This window comes from Charadrius vociferus, unplaced genomic scaffold (genome assembly GCF_000708025.1).
Source record: "Charadrius vociferus isolate BGI_N301 unplaced genomic scaffold, ASM70802v2 scaffold59, whole genome shotgun sequence".
In the NCBI taxonomy this organism is placed as follows: Eukaryota; Metazoa; Chordata; class Aves; order Charadriiformes; family Charadriidae; genus Charadrius; species Charadrius vociferus.
In genome coordinates, this window is record NW_009661371.1 from 434,746 (window position 1) to 453,787 (window position 19,042).

The 19,042-nt window shown below is 51.2% G+C and overlaps 2 protein-coding genes across 2 annotated transcripts in view; one reads left to right on the top strand and one right to left on the bottom strand.

Moving 5' to 3' along the window:
• The window catches only part of LOC104294173 (testicular haploid expressed gene protein-like), a 14,647-nt gene extending 5,996 nt beyond the window's left edge, over window positions 1-8,651 (top strand). The window contains exons 4-10 of the mRNA XM_009893754.1: window positions 2,598-2,648; window positions 3,662-3,793; window positions 5,451-5,570; window positions 5,885-6,005; window positions 7,123-7,254; window positions 7,759-7,934; window positions 8,537-8,651. Coding sequence (XP_009892056.1) covers window positions 2,598-2,648; window positions 3,662-3,793; window positions 5,451-5,570; window positions 5,885-6,005; window positions 7,123-7,254; window positions 7,759-7,934; window positions 8,537-8,651 — 847 coding nt within the window. The remainder of the gene's footprint in view (window positions 1-2,597; window positions 2,649-3,661; window positions 3,794-5,450; window positions 5,571-5,884; window positions 6,006-7,122; window positions 7,255-7,758; window positions 7,935-8,536) is intronic.
• A 2,037-nt stretch (window positions 8,652-10,688) lies between these two features.
• On the bottom strand, window positions 10,689-18,665 carry HOPX (HOP homeobox). Its single transcript, XM_009893674.1, has 3 exons — window positions 18,512-18,665; window positions 13,562-13,737; window positions 10,689-11,084 (listed from the first exon to the last, which is right to left on the bottom strand). Exons 2-3 carry the CDS (start codon window positions 13,703-13,705, stop codon window positions 11,007-11,009), a joined length of 222 nt encoding a protein of 73 aa, XP_009891976.1. The 5' UTR covers window positions 13,706-13,737; window positions 18,512-18,665; the 3' UTR covers window positions 10,689-11,006.
• Window positions 18,666-19,042: the final 377 nt, after the last annotated feature.

The window sequence follows — 19,042 nt, forward strand, 5'->3', positions numbered from 1 at the left end:
GCACTGAGGCAGGTGGGCGCCCACGGGACGGCAGTGGCCGCTGGTGCTCGTCCGTGGAGGAGGAGGATGCTGGTGAGGGGAGGTGGTGGTGGGGGTGCTGCTGGCACCCCCCCGGAGGGAAGCAGCCCCTTCACCTGCCAGTGCATCGCTGGGCAGCTGCACCGGGGAGGGACACGGGAAAAACGGTGCAAATAGCTGCCAAGCAATTGCGTCGTCCTCAGGAGACGCACAAGCTTCATCTGCCTTGTGGTTATTTCACACCGAATTGTAGGCAGCCCAGGCTGCAAGGTGTTACCAAGCTTTTAAATTCCCCTCTTCTTGTCTTTGCAGTTTCTTGTTACTTGTCTGCACATTCACATGGCAGGTAAGAAACCCTCCCAGCCCCGGCCTCCTGGCTTGGGGGTCCGGGCCATTCCCCACGTCTCCTGGGGAGGGCTCCGTCGGGCATTTACGCTGAGCAGTGAGTCGGTATATCGGATAACGCTGTGATAAACAGACAGAGGAAATGATGCCTGGTTTTGCCCTTCCCGCTGCTTCTCATGACAAACAACGGCTGACCATCCTGCCCCTTCAAAACGGAAGCTGTGACCCTTTACTTTACAAGGAATTGATCTCAGAGGAGTTGATCCCCCTTAAGCAATGAGTCTGGATGAGCTCAGGCAGTGAAGGGGATGTGTTTCTGTGTCTGGCTGCAGCCAGGCCTTGAACCCTTTGTCTGCTGGGAAGGACGAGGAGGACCAAAGGGCAAAGGCTCCCCCAGGGCTGTCCCCTTGTCAGTGAGGTGACTTAACTCCTTCAAGTTGCAGAGCTGCTGCAGGTGCATCCTTTGTGGGTATGCCTGTCTGGCCGTAGCTTTTGCCATGATGAAAGAGTAGAAAGTCATCTATTTTTGTAATTGGAAAAAAAAAAATCCAACTGAACAATTGTCAGGTGAGTTGTGCGACCTGATTTGGACACATGTGCGACTTGTCCCTCGGCTGGCTCATGACGAAAGCTTTGCACAGCAGTGTCCAAGCCAGCGGTGTGGGGCACTAGGGCCACGTGCACCCTGTGCTAGGTTTGGCTGTGGCTATGTGGTGGATCTGTGCCAGCGGTGGAGATAAAGCGATGAGCCTGCCTGCAAGGAGAGGGTGCCAGCACTTCAATGCAGCTCGGCTGGGGGCGGACCACTGCACCATAATCCTTCACCCACTTACACCTTTGCAAGGAAAACCCTCTGGGGAGCTGCTTGGGAATGAACAGCTGAAACTGGTTTTTGGCTCCTGAAGTGACGTTTGCCTTCCTGAGCGTGTCCTGTCTTGAACTGGCGGCAGGGGGCCAAAGTCCCGCAGGCAGTTAGTTCCCTCTGTGGGATCTCAGTGGGAGCCGTGTTTGCAGTGTTGTGACCAGCGGTTAGGTGTGACGAGTAGATAAATCAGCAGGTGTCTCACAGGGAGCGTGCTGTGAGGATGCTCTAACAGCAGCCCACCATTGCAAGGGTCTCTGTGGTGCTGAGCTCTCTGGCAAGCGTTTGCTGGGGCTCAGCATCTCACTAGAGGTATCGGCCCCATCAGAGAAACCACAGGTGTATCCCCCAAGCACAGACTGGTTTCTGTCAGCAAACATCTCTCTCTATTGCTGCCCTTGCTCATCTCTAGGGCTACGCTCCCTTATTGCAGGGTGATACTAAGCAGGGAAGCGATGTCCCAGGCTTTCACCTTCCATACTTTTTCCATGGTGGGGCAGTTCCACAGCTGCCTGCATCGTGTGATTGTTCCCCAGCTGGCTGGGGGCAGGCACCTGCAGCCCCAGTGGGTGGGTATGGGCTTGGTCCGTGACACCAGGGAGTTCTGCAATGCACTTGTGACACTGGCATTGTCTTGTCTTTCTCTTTGTACTGAGGCTCACAAAGCACAAGCGCTTCCCAGGCACTGTGGTTTTGGGCCTGGTACACCTGAGCAGCAGGAGCAGACAGTGATATCTGACCTTCCTGAAAGGTTTTGGTCTGATGAATGTTCAGAAAAAACATTTTCAGTGCTGCTCCTAGGGCACAGACTGTGTATATTCCTGTGTCTCTGTAGCTTCTAAGACCTCTGTGCTAAATGGACTGAAATAAAATGATAAATAAAAATAAAATGTCTTCACCTGTGCTACTAAAGCCACGTGGGAACAGTGCTGTCTCCATGGTGCCTTTTAGTAAACCACAAGAGTGTTGATAACAGGTGTTTCTGTTCATCTGGGCTCCTGTAGGCTGGGAGATAATCCATCTTCTACCTGCTGAGGTTACATGGCATGTTATTAACCAGAAAAGTACCTTCCCCCTCTCCCTGCCATGTCCTAAAGGGACCCTGCAGTGGGGGCGGAATTGCAAATTCATGTCTCTGCAATCCAAGGAGATCGCACAAAAATCCATAGGCTGGTGAGTTCACCAGATTAAGTGCATGGAAAATTACTTGGAGAGTGAAATCCCTTAAATGCACTCTCGCAAGGTATGCCTCACAAAGGCATAGGGGTTCAAGACTGTGTTATAGCTTTGAGTACAGCAGTAACTTCTTTAGGCTTCGTTGGTTTAACTGTACATTTAATGGCACATTTGTGATTTTCTGCAATTTTGACAGGATACAAGAACTTGCAGAACCCAAGAAAGCGGCTCGTGCAAACGATCCCAGGTAAGGAGGTGCCCAGGCAGCCCTGGCTCCAGGGCTGGGGACTGATGGGGCCTCAGCAGGTGCAGACCCTTTGCCTTTGTCTTGCTACTGCTTTCCTCTCAAGAGCAGAAGTGGTTCCAAAAAGCCAGATTGAGATGTTCAGTGTGTGAGAGGCTCTCTTCAATTTGGTGTTTCTTATTTTCAATCCAAAAACTTTACCCGAGTCTTGCCTTTGCGGCCCCATCTGAGTGGCCCCACTGAGATGCTGAGGGGTGGGATGGTGCTGTGGTGCAAGGGGACCGGACTTTGTTGGAGCTGCAGACTGCTGTATCCTGGAAGACACAGCCAAGCTTTAGGAACAGAGTTGCTGTCTACATTACAGGGTCAGTCTATGGCTTGACAAGCCAGGGCAACAGTCTCTTGGTAACATCTCTTCTCCACTGTCTGGATGGGTGTCACTCTGCTTGAAAAAGGCTCCACAAACCATCATCCTGCTGTTCCCTGTCCTGACTGCCCTGGTACCCTCTCCCACTGTGTCCTCCCTCTCAGTGGGGGATGAGCAACTCCAAATTTGCCCTGGGCACGGGAGAGTAACCACTAACATGCTGCAAAACCTCACCCACTTTCCATGGCACACCCTGACCATAACATTATTATTATTTTTACTGTCATACCTGTGGTATAGTTAGGTGGTAATTGTGAGGCAAGAAAAATGCAATCATGAAACTCCCCCGGGGGTTTCAGAGATATAATGAAACGACCCTTTCTGCACATCCACTGGGAACTGTAAAACCAGACCCGTCACTTGAAGGCTCTTTTTTTTGAGTTGACAACAACCACCTGGACAGAGTTAGGAAATTCAGTGCCAGAGAAGTTGAGTGCTCGGGGGATGGCAGTGGCACTTTACAGCTGTGGGGAGCCATAGGAGCTGTGTGTGTGTCCGTCACATCCTAGGCAGGGAAGGACAGCCCCGGCAAGCACATTTCACACTTGTGCATGTTTCTAAAATTTCACACCCTTGCTGTTCTTGCTAGGCTTGTATGGGGAAACCAAGAGACGATCTGGACCCTCTCGCGGGGTGCTGTGACAACTCAACCATCCCCAAGAACAATGGCACTGTCCAAGCCCAAGCAAGATTTTGGCAAGCACCAGTGCAGGTCAGTGGTGTGGTAGCAGATTCTGGGGAAGGAAGCAGCTCAGATGGTGCTCTCTAATCAGGGGGACGTGCTGGCTCCCAGGGGAAGGGGACATGCCATCTTCTCTCCTGCCATCGACGCCCCACAGGGAGCTCCATGCCACTGAGAACCACCAGGCTGTACTGATGCTTGGAACAGGGGCCATCTGTAGCAGGGAAGGAAGTGCTATGGGAGCATAATGACCCTGAGTGCTTGACTGCCAAAGTGAGGAGAAACTTGGTGGGTGCTAAGTTTTGGTGTCCTTTTATTTCCTCATATCTGCTTTCTGGCTGTGGGAAGGGCTTCTGCAACACATGGTGGTTGCTGGTCTGATTACAGCTCTGGGTTTGGATCAGCTGCCACAGGAGCCAGCCTTGATCTCAGCCTTCAAGGACATGAGAGCATGTTCCTTTGCTGTAACAAAAAAACCCCACCAAAAATCCAAACACAAACAAACCAACAAAACAACAGATCTGCTTCAGCTTGGAAGCAGAGACAATTGTGTTCATGCATGTGTGCCTTGATGGAAACATGTATGTGTCATACCTGTGCGTACAGAGGGACTGTCTGTCCCTAGAGTGTTCGCTGTCTGTATTGGGGCCTAGCTAGGAACCTGGGCGCAATTAGTCATCCCCTGCATCCTCTTTGAGCCTGGTCTAAATCTTGAGGATAAAGGTTAGGAAGTGCTATGAACAGAGAAATCTTGCAGCATCCTGCTGGCTGGAGGTAATCCAGGTCTCTTGCTTTGAGTTAAACCTTTGCTGTCGCTGCATGGTGAACAACCAGTCAAAGCAGTCCATGTGTGGGAATAGGAATGAAAAATGATGTAAAAAAATGTAAACTTCAGTGGGGCGGGATGCTGCTGCATTACTTGAAGCAACTAATCTGTAGCTCTGTTGGAGGGGAAGAAGCTTTTTTGGAGACAGGATGGTGGTTGCTAGTCTATAAGAAGTCCTAGCAATGAGAATGGAGATGAAACCATGTTGCACTCCTGGCTTTCCTGTACCTGGAGGGATGTCGAGACATGTGTGTCTATGGTTTCTTCTCCTCTGCCACTGTAATCAGTTCAGGGGTTCTCATCCTCCTGAGAGTTTCTACCACTGACTAACGGTGTCCCTCTAGCAGCCCTTCCTGCCTTTCTGCTCACCTCTGCTCACCTCTTCCCTGGTGCTGACAGGCATATGCCAACAGTTGTGGCTGATGGAAAGCTGGATGAGCATGGACTAGGGGAGCCTGGGGAGATCCCAAAATGAAAGGAGCTGCAAGAGCACAAGCCGTTGCAACAAAGAGGTTTCTAAATTGGCACCTTGCAGAGCTGAAAAACAGAGGTGCTGCCAGGTTTGTGTTGTAGAGCAGCTTCTTGAAATGGTCCAGGGAAAGGCCTAGACTTTCAAAGCAATGCACTGAGGGCGCTTGAAAGAAGACTCTTCATATGCAAACAGCATTTACCTCTAAAGTCAGGAAATCTCAAGTGTAAATGCCCATTTGTTCGTGGCTCTTCCATGTGCACTGGTGACAACTTTTGTACATGCAGCAGGCATGGATGTTTAACCAGACTTAGGATATCATCTGTCAGAATCTCATTCTCTGTCAGTTGTCTTTTACTAACTCTTCTGTGCTTTTCCTCATCATCTCTCTTTTTGTACAGCTCTGGATGGGAATCAGTGACCTGGGACCGTCCCCCGCTAGTGGATTTTGGCTTCCCTTCTGATCGGCTGCTGAAGTTGTCTGAACCTAAAAAATTACAGGCTGCTTACCTGCAGCAAAGGTGAGAGGTCAGAAAGCCTATAGAATGCTATAGGTAGGCCCTTGGGCCTTGTACCATCAATGCAGCTTCAAAGTAACAAACACAGGAACAGTGGGTGGGTACAACAGAGGGCAAAATGCAGAGCAGGAACTATGCTGGGATTAGGACCTCTGGAATCTCTCATGGGATAAGTGGGTTCTACGCTGGAAATGGCCACAAGACAAAGCTGCCTTCTATTGCAGCAAACATGAGGCTTAAACATCCCAGCAGCAGCCTGGTTTAGCCATTGTGGGGGAATACCTGTGGATGGCAGTGCCGTGACTCTCTGCTTCCAGACCTCGCCAGTCCCCTGAGTGGCCTGTGTCGCCAGCTGCACTGAGCTATAAGGCCTCCCCGCGGATCCTGGAGCTTGCCCGGCCAAAGGTGCTGCACGCAGAGTTCCTGATGGCCAGAGAGGTGAGCAGGTGGTTGAGTGAGGTTTGGAGGTGACAGCAATGCAGCAAACTGTCCTGAGTTTTTACACACTGTACCCTGTCCCTGGATGTGCCCAGTGTGTGCTATGGAGGCAAGAAGCTGTCTGGTTCTGGTGGAATCTGTGATACTGAGAGAAGCTGCCTTTTTGGAGTGAGATGCTGTCTTTGAAAATCTCCCTCCTGAGAGACAGAAAACAGCCAGGCTGGAGCAGCCTAGAATAGCAGGGGAGCCAAGGGAGAAATCTGGGTTGCGTTCACTGATAAACCAGCCTGGGAACATGGAGAACCCTGATGGGAATGGCCTGTTTAGCTCCTAGGGAGCACAGTTACGTTTGTAGTTGGGCAGCTGTGCTCCTATCTGTCTATATAGGGGGGATGAGCCTGCAAACAGTATGTATATTTTAACAGCGTTTTACCAGAAGCCTAATTTAGAGATGTATTTCTGAACTTGCTCCTTTCAGGCGAGTCATTCCTTTGGCAGGGGTGAAAGGGCTTGGGGCAGTCTCAGATTACACTCATTTCCGTGGCAAAGGCTAAATTTTCTAGCTGCAGTCTCTGGGCTGGGAAATAAGGGAGGCTGTGCTGGAGCAGGCCTTGGCATCAGTAACCCTGTGAAAAATAGGGCAAGTCCCATGCTGGAGCAGAAATCACTTTTGCTGTAGGAATGCAGTTAACTGCACCAGCACTTTTACCCTGAAATCTGAGCGTCTCTTCTTAGCAAGGAATTTATTTGATTCAGCCAGGAAGACGAATACAAAACCCCCCATATTTCTACTCTGGAAGAAATTTCTCTGAACTTTTACCTGGTTACACAGGCTCCCATTACAGGCATTCCTCTCCTGGCTACGAGTAGGCAACAGTTGGGGAAAAAAGTAATATTAGCTAAGGTGTACAAATCCCAATAGTGCCAAAATTACCTTGAAGTTAGGTTGAAAGAAAAATAACGGGTGCTGGGAAAGTAAGAATGCTTCTTCTTGTGACCATGTCTGCAGAGGAAGGGTGCTGGGTGCTCATCCATTTGGAGAGGTAGTATGTCCCTGGGGGCTGCGGTGGACGAGCTCTGTGTCAGCACATCCCTCCTCTATTCTGAACCCATGTAGGTGCCAACACAGGTTACAAATGTTGCAGCCTTGGCCAGAGCATCCTCGCGGTTGCAGTGTCTCGCAGAGCCCCGCGTCAGGAAGGTGACCTGCTGCTATGAGCACAGCTTTCTGGAATCCGTCATCCGTCCGGTAAGGCAGTGTCACCCGGGACCATGCATGGCAGGGGTGCTGGGCAGAGGGGAGGGACCTGGGTGCCCAGTTGCTGGTGGCTCTCTTCATGGCAGCCCTGGATGGGCTACTGTCTGTGAGATTGATGTAGCTGCTGCCTGGGCTGGAGATCAGGACTCGTCCTCCATCCAGAGCATGAACTGGCTCCCAGCAGACATCACCAGAGAAGGGGAGGCCTGTGCCCAGCCTGCAGTTGTGGGGATGGGGACAGATGGATGAGTTTCTAATTGGGATCTCCAGTGCTGGGGGATGGGTTGGACAATTGGCTATGAGTATGAGGAGGCTGGAGGGCAGGTTGTGGGACTGGCCAGGCAGTGATTTCTCCTTCCACAGCTTGTCTGGTGCCAGGCACAGCTATGGACAGGACCGTGTACCATCTGTGAACCTGGGTACAGTGAGTTTCAGGCTAGTCACTCTTTAATGCCAGGAGCACCTGTAAGGGCCTTCCTCCCCATTCTTCCACAGGTTTCCAAGTTTGCTCAAGAGGCAATTGCAAGCCCTCGGACCCTGGAGCTGGCTAGGGTAAAAAGATTGCATCCTGACTATGTGCCCTCACGGGATGCTGAGTGGCCAGTGACAAAGGCTGCAAAGCACGCAGTGGCCACACCAAGGCTTGTGGAACTGGCCCAGCCTTGCAAAAGGTAGGTGCTGCTTCCCTGCCATGGGGAAATGATCAGCTGTCAGCCCATTTCGTACAGGCTGTGGCACCTTGCTGATTTGGGTTTGGCCAGAGTGATTAAGCCACTGCTCTTCCACTTCCCAAATGCATGGATTTTATATGGAAGAACGTGCTAATGCTACAAAGACTGTGGTTTAAAAAGCATTTTTGAGGTGGAAGGAGAATTAAAAGAGAAGAAATAGGAACTTTCTAGTTCCAGTAGGAATTACTGTTTGGGATTTCTTAATTATTAATTGTAATTTTAAAAGGCAACCAGCTGACATGTGGCACAGTGTAGCACATTCATATTGCTCAGCGTGATGCAGCTGGCCTCAGCCCGGGCCGCAGGAACTGGTGGGTAGGATGTTTCACAGAGGGGGAGGGTAGTGGCTGTGACAGCTTCAGTGAGAAACAGGGCACCCTCTCTCACTATTATCCTGCTGACAGGAGTGGAGGCATGACTGCTTTTGTCCTCCCTTGACAGGGAAGGGCAGGTCTCCAGTGGAGGTGTGTCAGCTGGCAGGAAGCTTTGAGAGCTGGCCCTGCTCCAGTCGGAATTGACCAGCTCTGTCCTCGCTCCCCCAGGCCTTCTATGGGCTCGGTTCAATTCAACCCAGATGCTTTCACAGTGAAGGAGACTGCTAAGAAGGCAATTTGTTCTGCTCGGATCCAAGAACTGGCCCGTCCGATTAAGCGCTGAGCTCCCTCAGAAACACAGCCCACTGCTCGTGCCAGCTGCCCTGATCACCCCTCGGAACATCAGCTTCTTTGGGCTCTGCTGTGTCTGGAAAACCTGCTTGAACACGGCACAGGGGCAGCACCCAGCAGGAACACTTTCTTACGAGCAGCAAATTTTACTGGGCTTATCTGGGGAATTAAATAAAATGGTCATTGCTTCAGAACAAAAGAGTCATCAGGGGAAAAGAGCAGAATTTGACTTAATGTGGAAGCCACTCTCCCTAGAATGGGTTATGTCTGGAGTTTATCGCTCGTCTTATTTTTCTGCTGTAACAGTTAAAAAAGTAATGAAACAACTGCCAGGGGAAGCCAGCACAGGAACCGTTCTTTCACATAAAGAAGTGTGGCAAACCAAAGCCAACAGCACACAGTAGGTTGATGCAACACAACTCCTGACCTTGGGTTTCAAAATTTTTGCTAAAGTTCAGAGATCTTCTTAGTGATGCCTAAAGTTTTGTGTTTGTGACAGAAGTAGAAACACAAAAGGCTGCAAAATTCCAGATCTCGGGCTGGATTTGATAACGAGAAAAACTTTAGTACAGACTTTGGAAATGCTGGGGTGGCATGTGTGTTGAGTTGGCTTGGATTTGGGGCCTGTTTTCTCAAATGCCTGGAGAATGGGCAGATACAGCCTTCTACTTACATGCATCTTTAATACAAGTTACACAGGTGGGTTAAATCTGTGGGGTTCAGATATTCAGTTCTGTGACCCTGGACAGAATAATGGAACTCTGCACTGGGATTTTTGGAGCCTAACTGAAAAAAAGCAGAGTTCTCCTCAGTGTAAGGGAGAAGGCACATTGCAAAGACTAAGAACGAAACAGATATTGGTGCCAGACCCTGCAGAACAAAACCTGAGCTCCAGTCGGGTCTGAGATTGAGACCAGTTTGACAGCTGGATTGCAGGGGAACGACACAGCCTGTGTGGGACATGGCAAAGGGAAATTGCTTTAATCTGTTTCCTGTGAGTCTGGTGTGCTTTGCACTGGCAACCTAACCACTGGCGATGGGGTGGAGATACTGAGGCAAGAGGACAAAAAGCCATAGATGAAAGTGCCATTAAAGGAGAAGAACAACCAAAAATAAAGATTCTTTCAAGCATGTGGCAGTTTCAGTGCCAGTGTATCTTAATCTTCCCTGTGTTAAGCTGATTCTCCTTCCAAAGGAGTGGAGGCAGGTGACCACAAACCAGAAGAGGATTAATCAAAGGATCCACCAATTGATTCAATAATCCACTAAGCAGAGGATTTTTGGACTTTTTGGACAAGATAAGGTCACTGGGTCATGGTGCTGGATATTTTTTAGCCCATGCGTTGTCCTGTACCAGGGTGGATGATAGTTTGGGCTTTGTGCAAGAGCCCCAGTGCAGCCGCATCTCTCAGGCTTGAGAATGGCCAGGAGGAGGCTGGGGTCTGTCCCCCACCCCCCTGCCATAGGGCAACCCCAGCACCACCAGCCTCTGCCTCCTTGGGGCTTGGGCTGTGCCTGGAGCTGTGTGGGCTGCCAGGGATGCGCCCATGGGTGCCATAGAAGAGGAGGTTGCCCACATCTGTGGGCTATCCCTGTGGCAAGAGGGAAAACCCGCGGTGCCCACTGAGGCTGCCTTGGAGACGTGTTGCCCTCCCAGAGAAAGTTGCCTCCTGCCACTGGGGCAGGGACCACAAGCAGGGACATAACACAGCTCCTCTCATCAAAAAAACATTGGTTTTTTATTAACACATTGGAAAAACAAAAAAGACCATTTTTTTTTTCCCTTGGTGACTTTTAATAGAAATGTGAGAAATGCATTCAAGGGGGGCTTGGCTTGGTCTGATTATGGTGTAGGCATTCGGTTTGCCAATATCCAGAGCTGACTCAGGCATCTTGAGCTAACCAAAATCACCTGAACAACACATCTGGTTTTCCAGGTGCCCCCCTCTCTGGATGGTCTGTATATTAAAGCTAGCACACATACTTTGCCTCTGGGGATCATAAGGAGAAGAAATCTTTTTTCCCGCCTTCTATGTTTGAACCTTTCATGGCAGCTTTTCTGCAAGCCTGGGACAAGGGCATGAGATTGCCTTGCCCTGTGCAGCTGCTGTTAATGGATGGGAGTCACTAGACAGGTTACGCAGCCATCAGAAGCTGTATAGACATATATATACACACACATAAAATATGCTTTTCCTGGTTATGTACACTTTAAATAAGACATGTTAAATAGCAGGGTATTACTTTGTATCTCAAAACCTATTGCAGCAGAAGAACCCCAAGGAAACCCACTCTGAAGAGCTTCACTATCATTTACAGCCAGGTATGGGGATTGGAGCAGCATCCTCTAGTCCCTGACAGACCCGCTTTCTGAGGGCAGCCCTTCTGACTTCCTCCACTCTGCCAGGCGCTGCTTGAACCATTTCTGGAGGGGGAAAAAAAAAAAAAAAAAAAAAGAGATATGGAGTGCACTGGGTTGAGCGAACCCTTTGCTAAAGGTGCAGATGTGGTCAGCATGTGGGACTAGGCGAAGGAACCTCATGGCGCTGCATTGTTCTCAGGCAACACAGACAGCAGGACAGCCGCTCCTGACCAAATGGTCTCATTACCTATGTGGGCACCTCTTTCAAACTCATGTCTCTTGCTTGCTTCAGACCTTGATAGCATGGGTGGGTCATTGGTTTATTGCTGTGAGTTCTTGCAAACAGAGTAAGAGATTGGCTAAGGAGCTGCTGCATGGTATCTGTTTAAATGGCTGGAGCAGCGAAACAATCACTGTGGGTCCAAAAAATACAGGAACCAGAAGTTGACCTGCTTCAGAAAGGATGAGAGGGACAACACAGTGGCTCTCGGCAGATTTGACAAATAGATCTTAAAAATGGGTTAAATATGGTCTTAGTCTTCAAGCAATATGCATGGCTACATTATACTGTAGTAACTCAGCATCCCTAAGCCAACTCCTAGAGCTGCTGATACCACTTAAACACAGTGGCAATTTAAAATCTTAGATAAAACGCAGCTGAATAAAGCCACACTACCTCCACAAGAAGAGAGATATAACTTGTGTGCCGGAAGCACAGCTCAGCCTTTTGTTTAGGAAAGTGCCTGTGATTTGCTTTGTTGATGCTCATTTTGTTGCTATATTTGTTCATGGCTATTTTTGAAGCTATTGTGGTCCGTAATGATACAACCACAGTGCTCTCTACAAGTGGCTCTCACACTAGCACTGCCTTGGACCACATCCAGTCAGATGATTGCTTGCCTAGCCTTCTCCCAAAAATTTCACTTCCTATCCTAAACCATCATCTCCTGTTGACTCAGTACCTCTTTGCATCTCATTTTTACTAAATTTTTTATTAAAGTGGTTGCTATATCTAGCAGATAAAGCACTCCAGATGTCAGAAGCAATGATTCTGTGTGTCATACGCAATGCAGGCACTTTGCAGCTCACCATCCCAGTCTCTATCCTGTCCCTAACATGACCTTCTTCTCCAGATCTCTAGGAGCCCCTGGATTCATGGAAGAAGATGGCTAACAGGGAAAATTTTAAGACATCTCCAGAATTGTCCTGGGCATATATGTCTGTGTTTACAACTGGCTTTAGGAAAAAAAAAAAAATGGAGCAGTGCTATTTCTAAGGAGGAAAAAGTATTTCAGGGGTACTGCCTCCTTCCTGCCACAAACAAGAAGTGCAATGTGGTACCCGCCTGTCACCAAAGCACAGTAGAAGAGGGGTCTCCTTTTCCACTCCAGCGAAGGACTATCAGTGCAATGGATGTTAGACCGGCATCCTTCCCTGGGACAGGCTAAATGCTGGCATCGCCTGCTTGGCTCTCACATCCCTTTGGTTTTGCCCGGGGAGAGCCAGGCTTGGCAGCTCTCTGCAAAATGCTGCTAACTTTTCAGTGTGTTGGATTTCTTTTCTATCCCCATCAATGCTGCTATGTGTCTAGTAGCTTATAAAACATCTGCATCAAAAATGGCTGCACCGCAACCTGAAGGATTTGGGAAGGAGCCGTTTGCTTCTAAAGCCCAGGGTAGTTTGCAGGCAGCCAGATGGAGCACAGGGCTCGGTGGAAGTCCCAGACAGTGGCAGTCTGTCCCTGTGGAGGGACATTTGGAGGCCTCTACGTCTCCTGGAGAGGCTGACAGACTTGCCTGACATCTGGACTTAGGGATGCTGAGGTAGCTAAGTGCAGTGAGGGGTAGTGTGCACAGCTTGAGCATGTCTGCACATCTGCAGGAGTTGCATCTACCCTTTATCTGTTTTAAAATGACTGTAGTTTCTTCAGACCATAAAGCCAGGAGTGGTTTGGGCACCTGAGGCTATCGAAAATGTGTTGGAAGGAAAGGACAGCATGCCTGGGTTGTATATTCAGGGCTCCACAGCCAGCCTATGCGGGTGCCCTTGTTCTGGCTGCAGGAAGCACTAGCCAGGTCTCAAAGCCTAGGCTGGGGATGGGGCTGCTGGGCAGGGAGGGTGCAGGGATCCCAGTGGGGCACAGGGCTGCTGTGCGGGAGGCCACAGCTGTGGGATGAAGGGGCTGTGATTACAGGGGAAGGGGCTTTGGGGATGTGGGGGCAGGAACATGAGGGGTACAGGGAGTTGCAGTAGAGCTCTGTGGGTACAATGTGGGGTTGCGAGTGCACTGGGGGTTGCAGAAATGCAGAGGAGACTTGTGGGTGCAGTGTGGGGTGCAGAGAGTGTAAGTAGGGAGCGTATGGGGCACAAAGGGGTGTAGGGGGTGCAGTAGGAAGCATGTGGGGGGACGGAAGGGTGCAGGAGGTATGAGAGAGCCAGGGACAGGACAGGCAGGAGATGTGGGGGGAGTGTTTGGGGCACAGAGGCATGCAGGGGGAGCAGGGCTGGTGCCAAGGTTGGGGTAAGGGGCGCACACTCACCAGGGTCTGCTCCTCGGAGAGCCCGGTCTCGGCCGCAATGAGGCACAGCGTTGTGGGATCAGGATGCTTGTTCACCTTGCAGAAGTTGTACTCCAGGATCTCCAGCTGCTCCTCAGTGGGAGTCACTGGTTTCTCCGTGGCCATCTTCTCCTGGGGAAGGGCTATGGAGCCAGGCGCTGTGGAGAGGGGCCAGTGTCATTGCCCAAGTTGGGGGTGGCCAGTGGGGCCCACTTGCTGAGCTCCAGGTTTGCCATCCATGACCCCACCAGCTCCCCCCGCTCCCCAGTGGCCTCTGGCTGCAGCAGGGCACATCTCCCTTGCCAAAGACATCCTGGGGAGCTCAGCCGGGAGCCCCAGCCCCCCAGCAACTCCTGCCTTGGTTTCCCCACTGCGGCAACCGCACACCAATAGCTCCCAGCTGAGCTGTCTCACCATCCTCAGCTGGCAGGAAACTGCAGCCTGTCCTCTGCTCAGCGCTCCCCTGCTGCTGTATTTATAGCCAGTGTGACTCCCATGGGGACGATTCCTGTTTACAACCACATTTAGGCCTGGGCGTCACTTGGGAGTGATGTCACAGCAACGGACATATTGAGGGGGTTAATTTAAAGACATTAATTAAAAAACATTATTTATCCTCTGGGTAAGGGGACAGTATCTGGCACCCAGCCTAGTGGTTTTTTCTTTTTTTTTTTTTTAACTTCTCCCCAGGGACCAGGCAAGTTTGTGCAGGGGAATCACAAACCAGAGGATGCAGGATCTTTGGGGAGCGTGGGCTTGGAGCCAGCAATCACCCCATTTTTCTCTCCTGATCAGTGTCATGGTCCTCCTCCTAGCAGTGTGGCCAGACATTACCCAAAGCTGGCGATGAGCAGGTGAGCTGCTTTGTTTTTACTAATATTTAATGTTATCCAGCATGGGCATAAACAGTTAGTTTTGTTGTTCCTAAGCATTGCTGAACCATGTGCTTGTTTTTTGATGCAGAAGTGAAGGGTCAGTCCTCGGAGGAGGACTGTACCCCGTGTATGTCCATTGCCCAAGCACTCACTGCCGTTGGCTGTGATCATTGCTAGGTGCTCCTGGAATGGCAGAAGCAAGGAGCGCACATTCTCCTCCAGAGTAACGTTTGTCCCACTTGTGCTTTGCACGAATCTCTGGCAGACTTGGCACAAAAGCACAAGCAAAACAAGTCTTGAGTAAGTCCCCCACCTCTCTTCTGTGGGGCTCCAAGTTTGTTCCCGCATGGCAGAGGGTCGAGCCTGCCAATTCGGTCAACTGAAACATGAGGCGTTGCCCCCACAAAGCATGCAGAAGTCCCTTGACGCTGAATCATTTCGGTGTTTCCGAAACCAAGCTGTGGGGTGTTGGCGGGGGAGGAGCTGGATGCAAAAATGTGGCCTTTCTTGATCTGCTCTCCTGCTGTCCGAGTTGCCTGGCCCGTCTCTGTCAGGCAGGCTGGTTGGTGTTGCTGGCTCTCCAATACTGCCAGGAGCCCTGGCCCACCTTGGGACTCCTCTGGGCTGTCTGGTGCAGACCTGCCCTGCCTCCACCTTGCCGTCCAGCTTCTCCTTCTCTTTGGCTCTGGGATGTAACCCAGGCACCTCCATCATGCTGCACCCCTACTGCGTAGCTTTAAACTCAAATGCGTTCCTGATTGATGGATAACCCTTCTTAACCCACTTGGTACCCTGGGGTGTACTGAATACCCCAGGGCTCTCACTGGCTGATGGCACTGCTGGGATGGGGCTCAGCTCCAAAACTGCCTTGCATCTTGCAAAGAACCAGCTGTTCTATTCTCAGAGGCTGGAGAGATCCTCTTCTTTGAGCTTTACTTCAAAAAGCAAAGGCTCCACTGAGCCTTGTCTGCTAGAGTTTGCTTTGACTAATAAAAGGATCCTTTGGTATTTGAGTAGGGGCTTATAAATAGACCAGGGCTGGTTGTGAAACAGCCCACTCTGCTTGAGTCATTGGTAAATACTGATTGTAACACAGTGGTTGTGTAAGGCAGGAGGACCTCTGAGTTTGATGGAGTGTGCTGGTAGGTGGCATCATCCACCATCCTGGGTGGACTGGGGAAAGACCATCTTTAACCCCATGTGCTGCAAGCTGAGCTGGCCTTGTCTGCAGCGTATTGTGGCCTCAGGCGTGTGGCAGCAGCTGCCCGGGCTTTCCTGGCATAAGCTCAATTCAGAGGTGTCCATATAGGAAGGGGACAAACAAAGTTCAGTTCCTCATGCGTTTGAGTAGGTGGGGGCCAGGTGAATGCTGCTTACCTACCTTGGGCATTTGGAGACTCCTGGAAATGATGCAGAGGGAGAAGGAGATCCCCTGAACTTGAGGTGCTGCTCTCTAGCACTGTGGCTGCTGGGCTCTCCATGAAGTCAAAGTGCATATGAGGCCACAAGTCCTTCCTCCGCTCCTTGATCAGCACCCCACGTCAACTCCAAGCCACCCGCCCTTCTCCTAGAAAGCCCAGTCACCACAGGGCTCCTCATCACCTCTGGATCATGCATCTAGCCTGGGCCACCAGCAGCAACAGGTCCTAGTGGTTTATAAGTCATCATTTGCAGCCTGCTGCATTAATGTACATTGATGTGTGTGCATCGATTTGCATAGGGAACACATGCTTCAAATTTTATGTTTCATCTTCACAGCTGTTTCTATTTCTGATAATCTCCAGGTTCCTGAGGCGTTTCCCCGTAGGACACAGTATCTTCTACCTGGCAGCTCAGGGTGTCACAGCACTCAGGATTTGATGCCTGATGGTTTTTCTTTGTCTACCCTCTACCTGTGGATGTAGAACAGTTCCTACCTCTCAAGGCTGTGATTTGTTGTTCAGGAAAAGGTCAAAACCCTGGGAATCCTGGAGAGCTCTGCAGGTCTCCCCACATTGCTTCACTGTCTCCTGGAGGTTTTCAGGACCAACGTGGCCCTGTGCAGTGTGTTGGACCCAGCACTTGGCACCTCTTGGGTGCTAAAAATTGGGGGTATATGACAGGATTGGAGGGCACGAGGAGTCCCTAAACGTCCTGATTGGCCATATCTGGACCACTACTCACCCATGTGCCATTTAAATGGAGCCCTGTTGAAGTCCAGGCCTGGATCCTGGCCTTCGGGCTGCACAGGACCTCTCCCCTGTACAGGAGAGGTGGTTTTCTTGCTTACATTTCTTTAAACCTGGCAGAGATATGGAGAATCACAACTGTTTTGCTCAGCTGCTGAAAAGCACCACTGCTCACTGCTTTTTTCTGCCTAAATTTTTGCAGGCATCGGAGAAAAAAAAAGGCTTTTTCAGTGCAAAGGATGTAAACCATCTATTAGGCTTTCAGAAAGGCTGGGGGGCTGTGGTCCTCATTCAGCTCTGTGAGCAGTCCCATGCCCACTGCTGTCTCTCCTGGGCAGTACAGGGATGACAGTTTGGTGGCGGGAGGTGTGTGTTGCTCACCCATGCAGAAATGACAATGCCAGATGCACTGTCATAGTGAAACCACAGCACTGGTGACACCTGCTCTTGTCCTACATGTCAAGCTAAAGGGCCCTGGCTAATTCACACTTGGCTCTGACTAACTGTCGTGGTTTTAGGTGGAGCAATGTGAGAGCAGCCACCAGCTGAAGCTTGCAAGGGCTTCATCGGTTGTCTGGGCTGCGGGCGGCTCCTGCCAGCATTACTGTGTACATGGAGGCTGTGCAGGCAGCATCTGGTGCTCTGACTGTGGCTGATGGGGCATTTGAATGCACCTCCAGGGCTATTTTGGAGTGAGCAGACAAAAGGCAATGGCTGATGGACACAAGTTGCAGCAAGAGAAAGTCTTATTAGATATTGGGAAAAAAATCCTCATAGTGTGTGTGGGTCCAACATGGGGACAAGGACCAGACATTTGCGGGCACCTCCATCCTTGGTGATCTCTAAAAATCAGCTGGACAAGGCTCTGAGTGACCTGACCTAGATGTGAGGTAGGAGCAGTGTGGTGGAGAGAGACCTCCCTCCGCAATTATACTGCCCGTGTCCTGTGGTTGCATCCAGCTCCCCAGAGACACCCTGGGGTTACTAGCAGAGCTCCCAGCTCTGGCCTGAGGTGGGAGAGGACAACCCTCTGCCTCCCAGCATGCTTGCACAGCACTGCTAGTGCAGTCAGCATTTACTATCCTGGCAGAAAGCAGACACTTTTCCAGAAAAGACATGATCTCTGTTTGCTCAGCTTTGCTTTTTTGAATGGCAGACACAATAGCTGGCTGGCTGTGCACCTTTCTAAGGATTTACTGCACCCGAAGCCTGTGGAAAACTCTGAGCAGTAGCTCTTGCCCAGCTGATGGGGCCCCGTAGCCCCTGCTGGGCTTCTTGACCCCTTCCCCAGTGCTCTCCCCACTGCCACAGCTGGGATGCGACTAGAGGCATCTGCATCTGGTTTTAGCTTGCAGCTATTTCCTGCCACTGCAGGGATCAAAATAGCAGTTCTCTATGCAAACGAGCCCTCCTGCCCTGCCTTGATCTGCTGCAGAGCCCCGTTCTGTCCCTAGCTTTGCTCGACCTCCTGCTGTGGGGTGGCTGTGGATAACATCAGCCGGCATGGCGCACAGGATAAGGTGGGACGAAGGCTTTAAAAATAAACCGGACCCTGTCATAAATAAGGAAAAACCACCTGTCATGCATCCTGTGAATTACCTGTTCAGCCTTTTAGAAGATAACATCGGATGGGAACAAAGCAAACAAGAGCACAGCAGAAGCTGAAGCAGAGGCAGGCCCCGGTGGTACCCCACCCTGGGGTCTCTGCCTGCCTCTGTGCCCCTCTCCCTGCCCCAGGCATGAAGCTTTCCCACCACAGCCCTGCTGGGCACTGCTCCAACCTCCCCAGCATCAGTAGGCGCAGGTCACCTCCTCAATCCACCCCCCCACCCCCCCCATCCCCAACTTCAAATCCACCCCAGCACCCCCAGCTCAAAGCCTGCACTTACCTGGAGCTGGCAGGGACCAGAAGTGTGTAAAACAAGAACCCCGCAGGTCCTTGGGTGACTGCTTAAGTATCTGCGTGTGTGTGTGACAGGCGGGGACCTGAAAAACCTGCCGCAAATCACAGGAGCTCCCGGGATCCCCAGCCACTCTCTGGGCTGGTAATTCAGGTTTGCCATCCACTCTCCTTGGCAGGGCTCAACGCATGGATGTACACGCTGCGGGGCTCTCTGGACGGGTGGCACAGGGAGCCGTCAGGGCTTGTCCCACCACACTCTGGGCTAGTGGTGGCCCCGGGCGAGGGCCGCTGGTGCTGTTTCCTGCAGGGGTGCAGGAAGGGTGAAGGCAGTGTGCAGCAGAAACCGTGCTCAGCCCTTCATCTGCACTCCTGCTGAGCCTGCCTGCCCATTTGGGGGTCCTGGGGGACCCACCACTGCCCCCTTGGCCAGGCTGCGACCAGCTTCCCTGCTGTGGGCAGCCCCGTTCCTGGTTTTGCTGATGAAGTGCGGCGGTGGCTGCTGCTGTGTGGGGCTGGC